This window comes from Megalobrama amblycephala, linkage group LG9 (genome assembly GCF_018812025.1).
Source record: "Megalobrama amblycephala isolate DHTTF-2021 linkage group LG9, ASM1881202v1, whole genome shotgun sequence".
Classification (NCBI taxonomy): Eukaryota; Metazoa; Chordata; class Actinopteri; order Cypriniformes; family Xenocyprididae; genus Megalobrama; species Megalobrama amblycephala.
In genome coordinates this window covers 24,773,344-24,786,725 of record NC_063052.1, presented here as the reverse complement: position 1 = coordinate 24,786,725, position 13,382 = coordinate 24,773,344, and the positions used below count along the sequence as shown (strand labels likewise).

General features: G+C 35.6%; 1 protein-coding gene across 1 annotated transcript in view; it reads left to right on the top strand.

The window, feature by feature from the left end:
* The first annotated feature begins 89 nt into the window (after nt 1-89).
* The window catches only part of tbc1d5 (TBC1 domain family, member 5), a 32,567-nt gene continuing 19,274 nt past the window's right edge, over nt 90-13,382 (top strand). Inside the window, exons 1-3 of the mRNA XM_048202324.1 lie at nt 90-239; nt 10,285-10,333; nt 10,424-10,523. Coding sequence (XP_048058281.1) covers nt 10,427-10,523 — 97 coding nt within the window. The 5' untranslated portion in view covers nt 90-239; nt 10,285-10,333; nt 10,424-10,426. The remainder of the gene's footprint in view (nt 240-10,284; nt 10,334-10,423; nt 10,524-13,382) is intronic.

Genomic DNA, 13,382 nt, shown 5'->3' with positions numbered 1-13,382 from the left:
TTATATGGTGGCTTTTTGGTGATACAAAGAAATATCTCTCCATAATCCACCTACTTTCCATAAACATAACGATAAAATATCGCGCACATTTCTGTGATATGTGAAGTCGCGCACAGGCTTTCCGTCCGGAGTCACGTGCTTGATCAGCTGTTCTGCGGCACATCCGCCTGACTCGCGCTAGAGTGTTTACATGCAGACTGCACGGTGCAGAATGGGCAGACCCGCGTGAAACATTGCAGGTAAATATGTGAGCTGAATTCCCTTTACTGTATTTAAACTGCCGTTTACGGTTGTCGGAGTGCTTGTCAAACCTGAATGCGGCGATAACAAAAGTGTGAAATGTTGTGCAATGATTCATATCGGAAGTGTGGAGCTGCCAGCCCCGTAAGGCCTTTAGACTCAAGAGCTCCATCAATAAATCCAACTTACTTTATTCACTGCTTTTAACATGTTTTCTGACGTAAAGCCTAATCACTAAGCGTCAGGGACATGCATATGAGTGATTATAACTACCACTTTGAAATTTGTCTTTTATTATTTATATTTAGGCTGTAGGGGTGCCTGTAAGTTTCAAATTGTATTTCATTGGTTATGATGTAATATACATCTGCCTATCTGTCTTATGTAATATACATGTCCTTTAAATTTTTCTCTCCATTCTTTTATCCTGGCATTGGGGAAGATGTTGTGTTTTGTTTTGTTTAGTAACGGATTGAAGGCTTGTGTCCTATTTTTACTTCTGGTTAGGGATGCTTTGTGAAATCTTAGTTCTCATGTTTGAAGGATGTACCACAATAGGTGTTGAATAGGACATATTCCCCCTAAATTTCAGAATAACTTATGGGTTTTTAATGGTTGATTCTTACATTTTTATGTTTCAGTTTTGTTGATAGCCAATAATTATTTTTATGCTGTGACTTATTGCTAACATGATGGCCGATATTTCAAATCTGTATTGTAATGTCTATTTAAACAAGTCTTATACATAACTTAGAGAACATGAATAACCGTTTAATATTATGTTTAATGTTAGCAGAGAAGAAAAGTCTTTTTAAAGCACTGATATTAAAGTCGGCATAAAACAGAAGTTGTCTTTTCTTAACTACTGTGACATTTATTCGAGCGAAACGGCTTCTTCTTTTTTTTGTCCATTTTTCCTTAAATTAAAACGAGGAATTGGTTTAATGGTTTTGGTTTGCTATTGCTGTGATCTCATGTGCGTGACAGGTTGACCCGGCCTCATACCAGTGAACATGTCAAAAAATTGTGCTTGAACAAATTATTTATTATAAATACAGCAATATTTAGTAAAAAACAAGAAATGTCCATTTTTAATTTTTCTTTAAGCCATGATATTGTCTGTTTTCAATACTGTATAATTCCAATGGTGATATTAGATATAAAATAAATACAACTTTTAAATAAAAATTAAGCATATCATTTATATAGAGTAAATTAATTTATTAAACTTCATTTTTTGTCCTGCGCCACCTGAATTTTAGTGACGCCCCTGCTGAGAATTCATTACTCTTTCTCCTTGAATATTTTTGATTTAGTTTTGTATGTAACATTATAATCTATTTGTGAAGTAGGACAGACTGAGCTTTGATGGTCTATATGAATGACTTTGGACCTGAGGACACAAATAAACAACAGTTAAAGACTTGCAATGGCATCACAAGACCAGCTTGCCGCCTGTTTTCACACTCGTGCGCTCACACACACACACACTTCTGAGTTAAATTCCTGTCATGTTGCCGTATAAAACCCATACAAACCATGTCAGATTACAATTACCTAATGGCCTTCGGTTAATTCATGTTTGAAGAAAGATGTACTTGAAAGTTCTGTAATACTGGAAAGCACCTTTCAGCTTCTCCACTTTGCAGTTGTGAATGTCTTTAGTTTATAGTGAGCTTTTTTTTTTAGCCAAAAGCATGTGAGGTTTTTAATGTTTGTGAATGCATGTATTACAGAACATAACTGTAGCATTTTTAAATATGTGCACATGCTTTTCTTAAGTATGTACTGCTCTAATATTATGACCAAGCATATTTCTGCACTAATGTATTGCACTTTCATAACGTTGGGTTTTTGGAGTTCATCCAGTAGCTTGTTGAATTCCTAGGAGTCATGTGATTGGTGAAGGAGGTCTGCTCTGTAATTGGCTGATGAAGTGAAGGCATGTGAGTGTGTTTAAACAGGTTTAGGTCTGGTCTGCTTTTGTAACCCTCATTATTGAGTCTCTGGTACCGTGTGCTGCATCCACAGGTGTTTTGATGTAGCGAACTAGGTTTTGTCTTCATGAAACTCCTTAAATTTTTGGAGTATTTTGTGATCTTAATTCTCAAAATACTGTTCAGGTTTCAGGTTTTTACTAGTCTAAAATAACTTTCTTTTAGCATTCCTGTTCATAAATATGAATTTTTCACCTTGTTACCTTTACTTTTATGAGCCATGTTTGCTCTGTAGCTTAATTTTGGTTTTGCACAGGTTTCTATTTCAGCATTCTCACAGTAGTTTTTTGGTTCCTCATTTCTTTACCTAACACGCACACACACAGACACAGTTGAATCGCTTATGTTCATTTGCATAGGGTTGCATGGATATCAGCCTCTGGTGTTGATAGACTTGATGGTATCAAATTTTCATAACATGATAATTGCTGAAGCTTTTATACCATGATGTATATGGTTTTATATCTGAACTCTGAACATTTATATACAATAAAACAAAACACAAAAAATAAGACAGATTTAAGTGCAAAGAACTGTAAAGAACAACAATTAAAAAAAGTCAGAACATTACAAGTCAGTATCTAGGGTATGTTTTAGTGCAGATTTAAATGTAAAAATGTTCGTGTAAACAAATTTTTGAAAATAAATAGGCTAAAGCCAAGTTCAGACTGCACTATTTTAGCCCCAATTTTGGCTCGCCGACAGGTTTTGAGAAATCGCCGACAAATGCCTGAAATCACAGTGTGAATGAGCAAAGACGCGATCTGAGAGAATCGCCGACGAGTCGCCGACGCCCATAAGTTATTTGGCATGCTAAATATCTGGACCTGTCGGCGATTCAAAATCCTGCTGTGTGAAAAGTGTTCTGACTGAAAACCACATCGGCGATGACCGACAGCCAATAAGAGAGCAAGATACAGAGCAGAGGGGAGATCGGGGAGGAGTTACAGACCACTCTCATTGCAGAACACACAATCCTTGTTCCTCTCGTCTCCCCAGCCATTTCCTCCTCAATATTCTTCTTTTCCTTTTCTTGTTTTCGCTGCAAATCAGCGCACAGGCAATTCGTATTGCAAGCTTCTTGCGGGCTACCATTTTTAATAATAATCCCAGTCTCACGTGAGAACTCCGGTCTTGCACGGCTGATATCGCGTTGTTTCCTTGTCACATCTCGCGTGTGTTTGGTTGTGAAATGTAGTTTGTGTGCCAGACAGAGTTGTCGGCGATTCTTCCTATTGTAAAGTCATGCAGTGTGAAACCTTCTGTCGCTGATCCATCGTACAGTGTGAACACAGCAGCGACTGAATGCTGGCCAAGATAGTCATGTAGTGTGAAAAGAACAGTGACCCGACTACTTTGAAAATCATGCAGTCTGAACTCGGCTTTATACTTATTTAAAGCTGCTGTCCCTACCTTTTTTTTTTGTTGGTTAAAAATGATCCAAAATAAATTTTTGAGCATGTACATAATCAGTGTTCAAAATCTCCTTACCTTAGCCCGATTCACAACGGTAAGCTTGTAATAATGTTTTAGAATTCGGGTGGTATTGGTGGGAGCATAGTAGGCTATATTGCATGTGAGGAGGATCATTTATAGCCTTTTCTCACAGCAGCTGCGATAATTAAACTTATCATTTTGATGGCGGATTGTATGATATGACAAATTGACGTTAGTGAAGAATAGACTATACAGAAATTGATATCTACAGGTAACGCTAATACACATTAAATACACAGTCACGCAATGCTGATGTTAACATTAAAGGTGCTAAAGAGGATCTTTTCGTCGACTGAGAAACCGAAGACTGTTAGTGAGTTTTTGAAATGAGCGCATGCGTAAGAACAACTCCCTTCACAGCTCATTTCAAGGGAACGCCTCCCAAAACTCGTGCAAAAGTATTGGAACACAAGTGTTTGTTTACCACTGGCATTCGCTGTGTCGTGTTAGTGGATTCATTATGTCGGACTCACCGCAGGTAACTCATAATCTGCAGTTGTTACTCCTGTCTCCTGACAAAAACATTGCATGCGACGCCTGTGGAGTGTGGAAAGTTACTGGAGTGCGCTGCCGCGCACGTCTCGCACGTCTCGCACAAGGAACGTCACGGCAGTGATTGACAAGCCAGAGGGCCAATCGTTTACGCAATGATCGCGTAAACGATTGGCTGATGTTTTTAAGGCCCTACCTTGTGCACAGATGATGTATATTAATATTATTCCTTTCAGTGCACCTAATAAATAGTCTTTTATCAGTTAGTAAAGACAGTTTCAAGTAATATTGCAAAAACAAAACATCCTCTTTAACACCTTTAACAATTTGAAAACAAAGCATAACAATAATAATAATTTGCACATTTTGACGTTTTGATATGAGCTAAGCGATCATTAGATTTAATCACCATTGGCAGCATGATTTATTGTAATGCTTATTTTCCTTAGTCAGAACAAAAGTGGCAGACATGTTACTTGTTCAGATGAAAATTCTTATTTTGGTCATACTTCCAAGACTACAATCTGTGATTCTGAAGTACAGTGTGGTGATTGACAGCAAACATTAGATTCATTTGCGCTGACGAGCCGTGTCGAGGCACAATGCACGTAAAGATAATAATTCTGCAAACTGCAATTGCAGGTTTCAAACAGAGATGGCGACAAAGAGGCAAAATTACAGACTGCAGCTTTAAGTATGAACTATTTAAGTATTTGGTGCTATGATGAACACCATAGCAAATACAAAATATCTGAATATAGCTGTAAATATTGTGCAGAAACAGAGAGTAGTGCAGCTGGGGCAATGGCTGCATTTCTGCTGTTCCATAAGCACCATCTACTGTCAGAATGTGTGAATGTACTGTCTCTATGTGAACTGCATTCTAATTAGTTAAGTTTGTAAGATGGGCCTGTGCAATATCCATATTTCATTATTACTTTTCTTTCTCTCTTAGACTCAGTGCAATACAGATGAACTGTAAATTAATTTCTTTCTCTTCTTCTAATTAACTTGTCGCTGTTCTATTGTGTATTTTAATATTGACTGTTGTATTAGCGTGTTTGTCTTTGTCTTATTGTGTTGTATATAGTTTTTCGTTTCTTTCTTTCTTTTTATGTGTAACCTCTACCTGCCAGGGGGTCCGCAGATGGAAATTAGCCTAAGGCTATAATCTGGCATATTTACATTTGTCTTAATGTTCATTAATATGCATTGTTCCCCCTTTTTCCTAAATAAAAAAAAAAGAAAAGAAAAAAAAGAAAGTGAATGTGCGTTTTCATCTTATTCACTTGTTCTTTCATGCTTCTCATCAGTGTTGCGTTCTTTTTTTTACATCAGAGTGAGCATTCGTCTTTGACGTAGCATACATACAGTGTTGTAAATTTTAACTCGTTGATGGAAAAGTATTCTAAAAATCTAAATTCATAATAAGAAATTATTCTTAGTATTTTGAAGTGCCCATGATAACTATACTGTGCATGCTACCATATTATCATATTACCATATATGGGCATATGTATATGTACATTAGGCTGGCTATCCATCCAGGTTTATTTTGGACAGTCCAGTTTTGAAATGCCATGTCCATCTACCGCCACATCCTTATGCTGGATGCTCATTTGTCCTCTTTTTAAGGTCATTATTTTATATAGTAATGTTATAAAAATGGATTGTTCTGTTCCTTGATTCATAATTGGTTGAGCCGCGTTTGAGCCTGAAATTACTCTAGAAACGTAACCTCATTGCATCAGTATTACTGCACCACTGCACATTTGTTGCTTAGCAACAATTCTGCTATCGGTTTTACTGCACTAAAGACGTTCTTCATCAATGTTAGCCCCGCCCACTGATGTCTTAGTGAGATGAGGAGGAGAGAATAGCGATACAACAGGACAAAAATAACATTACCTTTCAAAGGATCCTAATGCTAGGAATATGGTTATTTATTTTCAACAATGTGAATGTCTCAGTTGAGCTTATTTATTTCTCTTTGGTATTTCACTGTGGATTCTTTGGTAAATCAATCGCAATATGATAAGGACTTGAAAGTAATGCAACAACATGTAAGTAACTATATTAATTCTAATGCTTCATCTGAAATGTAATGATTCATGAACTCGACAACATGTCTGTGATCGGCTGTTCATCACTGCAACCTTTCATGTCATGATCTAAATATAATGCCATATATCTAAATGTAATGCAGCACTTTTCACAATTAGATAAACTTGAGAGCTGCAATAGTGAAAACATGCTAAAAGAAAGAGTAATACTTGGCTATTTCAAATGGAAAGATGTTAGCCAATCACAGCAGTGGGTGTTTACACACAAGTCTCACAGCAGACACGCCCCTTAAAACGGGGGCATTCAAACGCAGGCTAAAATCAGGGTAGCAAAAATGCCTTTTATTTATAAATTATGATATATCTATATATAATTTTTGACGTAAAAAGCATACTAACATTATAAGTGCACCCCAGGAAACATTAGTATACAACAAAACAACGCAGTTCATGACCCCTTTAAAAAATGAGACTCTCCCCGACTTCCTAGGTTGTCTGTGAAAGCCTGTAGACTAATTGATTTCAAGTAACAGGAAAATCCAAAGGATGTGATGGTTGTGCGCCATTCCGAGAGCCACTTTTGTTCAATGAAATGTGAAAAGAAATGCTTATAAAATATTCAGGATAAAACAGCTGAACGAGCTGTTATCTACTGTAATGTCTATGTGTCTCTACTGTAATGTTCTGGTTGGTTGAGCCTTGTAAAGGGGTGCTCAAAGTTAAAATAATTTCAACACCTTGTTTCATAAATTAACGAATCAGCATTCTTGAATGGATTAGTTGAATGAATAGTTTAATGACTCACTCAAAGACCGTCCATTACCGTCACTGACAGCCTGTCTAGAACGCGCAGAGACAAGCACTGCTGATGCTGGATACTATTGGGAAATATCAGCAGTCTTCTCTCGTCCAGTCCGATTCGAGGATCGGAACTAACTGTTATACAGAATAACAATAGCCCAATGAGTTTATTGTCAGGTTTGTGTTCTGTTATGTGGACCCTTATTTTGACATTCTGTTGTGTTTCCTTTAGTTCCTGTTTCTCTGCTCTGTTTAGTTTCAGTTTCATTGGTTACTGATTATGTCCTCATTAGTTGCTAATATAGTTATGTATTAGTTTCACATATGTCTAGTTTATTTCCTTTGTTCTACCCCTGTTTATATAACCCTGTGTTTCAGTTGTTTTTGGTCAGTTCTCTTTTATGCATTGTGTGATTTTCATTATTTTCCTGCTTGGTCATTCAGATTGTTTGGATTACTAGTAAAGCCTGTTTTATTGAGTCTCCTTCATGCTCATGCCTGTTGACCACTTTTTAACACTTAGTTAAATAGCAAATAAATAAATAAACAAAAATGTAAAAAAAAAAAAAAAAAAAAAAACATGATATTGAGCCACTCAAAATTACAGCAAGAGAAATTCCTTTACCTCGACAGCCCTAGCACGCAGAACATATTTACATATTTATCTAAACTTTGCTCTCAGCAGTGTGGATGGCATCAGGATGTTTGCTGCATAGGTATTTCTGATATTTTACTTATAAGTGAAGAACAGAAAAAAACTTCGCTGTGAGTATGTTGGGGCAGTGAATCACATTCAGTCTCTTGTACATTACCTGAGCAGGAGTGCGAGCATGAGCAATAAGTTGCTGGCTGCAGTTTACTTAATGGCCACCGGTGTCGCTAATAACAAGGGTGTCTGAATTCTACATATATATAGCCCCTTTAAGGGGTGGGCTGAAATATTATTATAGAATAACCATTTTATTAAAAAAACCCTTTTTCAAATATATACCAAAAAATAATACATTTTTTAACTTAAAGAAAAATTTTAAACTTTTTTTTTTTTTTTTTTAAACAAATATATCTGATTATTTTTCATCCTGGCATCCTGGATTGTTTTTATCCTGGCATCACAGAATCCTAATGTGTTCTTTTTTGGTGTTATAGAAATGGCCACCATAATGTACATTTATATGTATACTGCCATAATCAAGCTTTTCTCATTGATTATGCGTGTATAAGCACATACACACATACAAGCACAGGAAATTTTCCCCTGCATCTGAATCAAGTAAATTCTCTCACCACAGTTATTTGGTGCAGTGATAAATATTTATGCATGTTGTGTGCGCGTGTGTGTGTGTGTGTGTGTGTGTGTGTGTTTGCGCTCACTGCGCATATGTGTATAGCTAATGAAATATGCAAGGATTCATTTGGGAAGTGATTGCATCAGTGCTGCCTTTAGCCTGCAGCTGTGACAGTAAATGCAGTAGTTGCAGTGTTAGAAACAGATTGATCATTAAGGCAATAGTTTCATGCTACACCAACCGAATATCATTTAGCAAATTATAGAGAGCTATTTACTTTTCTATTTTTATTTGTTTTACCTAATCTTTTTTTTGTGAATCTCTTCGTTGAATACATTTGTGTGAGGCATCTTGCACGTCTAGTTTTATTATTATTGTAGTGTTTAGCATATTTTAATTATTATTCATGTGTCTGTCTGTCTTGACTTAATCATTCCTGTAGTTGTCCCTGAGGCTTTATGCTAATTTCCTGCACTGTACTTCACTGCAGAGGATTCTGGGATTTCCCACTGTACCAGAGCTAATGCATAAATCTAATTGAGCTGGGCCAAGGAGGTCTATAATAGCTGGAGAAAGCTATCCATTAGCATTCCCATTAATCTCTAAAGCAGTTGCTCAGCTGGTGCAGGATGTTCTGCCATCTTTGCTAATGAAATACTTATGATTTATTAACATTTTGTTATTTTTGTCAGGAAAAAAAAAACAAAATTTTGAATGACTGTCAATGAAGAGTGATGCTTTTAGCTTAGATATGATGCAGTTGTTACTATTTAATAATAATAATAATAATAGAACAATTATTATTTTATATTATTTAATTATTCATATTTATATAATTATTACTTTTTATTGCTTAATTTGATATGTTATTTTTTGTGTTCGTTGTACCACTCCAGCTTCATCATTTCTTTATATATCAGCTAATAAACCACAGTTATACATAATGAATAAGTTGCACAGGCTGTATGTTTTTGTACTGAAATTTTAGATCAGTATTAGTTTATCTGCATAATTGATGAAGGACGTTTGCTGGAGTTTGTGTCTGTCAGACTCAGAACCAAATACAACCTCATTAAAAACAACGGAATGTATTTAGGTTTAAAAAATAGGGGGAAAAAATGCAGACAGGTCGGTTTTTTTCCACTTTCTAGTGGCTAATGCTGTCACATCAGCGCTGTCTGGCTCTGAATTGTCTGAGCTTGGATATTTTTGGTTTATAAATGGCTGGGAATCACTTCCAGACAGCGCTTGGCACCGCCAGTGTTTGCTCGCGCACCCTCAGTACCGCAGAACAATGATACCACATATACAACAGATCAAATAAGCACTGTTTTTGTTTCTTTGTTTGCGTCAAGACTGTATGTTTTAATTCACTGAACAACAAATGTTAGCATGGTTGGTTATTCTTGTAAATGAATACAAGTGTTACTGGTGTAATGATTCTGAGGTGATGGTACACTCGCACACACAGTCCAGTTAAATGTTATTTAAAGAAGTGTTGCTAGCACTCTTAATTTAAGTTGCTGTAATGAATTTAGAAACATTCTGGCTATGAAATACATTTATATTCTGTGCCACAATTACCAGCTAAACTTGGACTTGATTACAAACCGCTTTGGAATATATGAAACAATGTGATCAATCCAAACTATCAGTCTGTTTGCTGTGTACTAACCAGACATAATAAAAGCTACAGTATCTCTGCCATGTTGATCTGATGAGTTACTGTTCTATCCAGCTCTGAAAAGTCGATGATGGAGAAGACATTTTGTCAGTTGTTAATTTTGTTTATTTGTTTCCATCGCACTGCTTCATGCTATTCAATGGTTTTGATATGTAAGCCATTAATATTGTTAGTTTAGGCTCTGTCTGTTTATTCATTTGTTTTGCTCTGTTGTTTGTTGTCAGATTAGTGGTTAGTGGACTGTGGTCTCCATTGTGATCAGGCCTATGAAGAGTGAGTATCCACACAATACCTGCGTAGATGTAGTTCTTGTTTTGTACTGTGGTGTCGATTGTGGCTTCATCTCTCTCTGTGGTTTTTCAGGACATGCAGCACCCAAATTTTGAAACACGACACCCGCTGCAGCAGGAAGAGCAGGAGACTGGTTATGACCCTCTGCAGAACTACAACAGGAACAGAGACCGTAAGACACCTAATACATTTACATTCAAATTTGAGATCTAACAGTATGAAGAATAGGACTGCATATTTTATTAATAAATATTGGCTATAACTGATATTCTAAGAACAAAAAAGGCATCAAATCACATTGAATCATGTTCAAAATGGTGTGCAATTTCTTTTGTCTCCTAATTTACCCAAATTTTTTTCTAAAAGCCCTTCTGCCAGTAGAAAATCTGGAATGTTGTTCCCACAGAAGTAAAATCAGACATAATTGTGAAAAAGAGTGAAAAAGAGAACAGTTCTCTTTGCACTTACGTTTTACCTGTATTTGAAAGTGAAATTATATTAAATGTTATTATACAGCAATAATAGATTTATGTTGTAATTTATTCTTTTTCATGTGGCTTTCATATTTAATCGAAGAACTAAACATGGTAATCTAGTTAAAAATGTTCAAGGCATGTGTTCTCTAAATAAAGAGAAAAATATTTAATTCATGATTTTAATTTATGAACCAATATAAAAATACATGGTAATTAACAGCAATATTTTACTTGTATACATTACCATTCAGAAGTTTGAGGTTTGTAAGATTTTTAAAAATGTTTTTAAGAATAAGTCTCTTATGGCTAGGGCTGTCAAACGATTAATCGCGATTAATCGCATACAAAATAAAAGTTTGAATTTGCCTAATATATGTGGGTGTACTGTGCATAATTATTATGTGTATATATAAATACAAACACACTCATGTATATTTTTGAGAAATATTTATAAATATGTGACCCGCTCTGGCGAAATGAGTCGGAAGTCGCAACGTTCTATTTTAAGATATGGGCCGATAATGTGGAAAAACAATGAAAAAATCTTTTTTTTTTTTTTTAAGCTAATTTCAAAGAACAGACTTTCAAAAATAATCTCCCAAAGTTTCGTAGTCCAGATAATTGAGTAAAGGTATTTAAATGGCTATTAAATTTGACATGGTTTTACTAAATTCGCTGAAAAATGAACTTCTCAACTCCTCTCGTCACTTATGAGCATTTCCCAGTATCCCCTGAAATGTCACTATCTCTGCTCTCAAAATATGGTGTTACACGTTGTATAGAACCAATCAAAAAGCTTAGAAATGTAAACACACTGACATAAACGCTGATTTTTATCAATGGGAAGCCCCGTTTCGACTGGCAGGCACGCGATTGATCCAGCCATCCTCCTGTCAGACTAGCGCGCGCTCTGTGTAAACAAGCTAGCAGATCTCCTCAGAAAGATTCAAGTTCAGTACTGTATAGTGTAGTGTAGTATACTGTGTGTAAGTTAGTTCTGTTTATTAATAATATTTGAGAAATGTCGCTGTCAAAAAGAGAAAAAAAGTGGCCAAAGCTTTAAACTCACTGGCGGTTGCTAACCTAAGCTCTGCTGCTGGTCTCTCTCTCTCTCTCTCTCTCTCTCTCTCTCTCTCTCTCTCTCTCTCTCTCTCTCTCTCTCTCTCTCTCTCTCACTCACTCACTCACTCACTCACTCACTCACTCACTCACTCACTCACACACACACACACACACACACACACACACACACACACACACACACACACACACACACACACACACACACACACACACACACACACACCCTCTCTCTAAAAATGTAGCACCTCTGTTCAATCTTTCTGATTTTAGTAAATCTTTGTAAAAGTGCCTTATAAAATAATAATTCAAATAAATACTTTAAAATAATTTGAGCTTCAGCCTGGTTTAATAGCATTTATATATATATAAAACTGTCTGGTCAAATTAAGCTGTAAAATAAATAGTTTATCCCTTTAAATGCAATGGATTTTGAAAGATATCAACAAAAAAACGGGCAAAAAAACTTTAAAAGCGATTTTCTCAGGTTTTCAATTGGAAAAAGAGGGCAGACGACCATAATTCAAATGGGTATATCTTTAAAACCATTCAAGGTATGACTTTGAGTAGGATATCATTTTAAAGCTTATTGTCTCAAGTTCAAAATCTCAATTTTGCTGGATCAGATCACATATATGTATTTATTTATATTTTATATAATTTATATTATATATGAATAAAAATTATTTTGTACATAACATATTTCTCTTAAATATATATATATTAATTTGTGTGTATTTATATATACATATTAATTACACACTGTACTTGCACATATATCATGCAAACTTATTTTGTATGCGATTAATCGCGATTAATCGTTTGACAGCCCTACTTATGGCTGCATTTATTTGATCAAAAATACAGTATTATTACAATGCAGTTTTCTATTTTAATATATTTCTGTGATGGCAAAGCTGAATTTTCAACATCATTACTCCAGTCTTCAGTGTCACATGATCCTTCAGAAATCATTCTAATATGCTGATTTGCTGTTCAAGAAACATTTCTTATCATCAATGATGAAAGCAGTTCTACTTGTAAACAGTCTCCAACTGATCCTCTCACTCTGTCCGTGTGTGTGTGTGTGTGTGTGTGTGTGTGTGTGTGTGTGTGTGTGTGAGAGAGAATGAGTCTATTTTACACTCTTTAAGGTTTAGAGATTAACATTTCGGTGTGCTTTTGCCTGCATCACAGGATAAGAAATCTCTTAGGCCATATCTTTTTTTTTTTCTATCAATTTGAATAACAAATTAAAGGCATAGAACCAGTTAACTTGTTGTGCACTGACAATATAGTTTTATATAAAAAGACCTTAAGTACTTGTGGACTTACAAAAGTTTGAAACTGAAATTGATAGCTTCATGCTCATTTGAAATTGACCTATGACATCCTAATACATGAAATTTGTCTCAATTTAAATGGTCTCATGGATGTGGCTCACGGTCATAGTGGCACCAGCTGGCTGAAGTAAA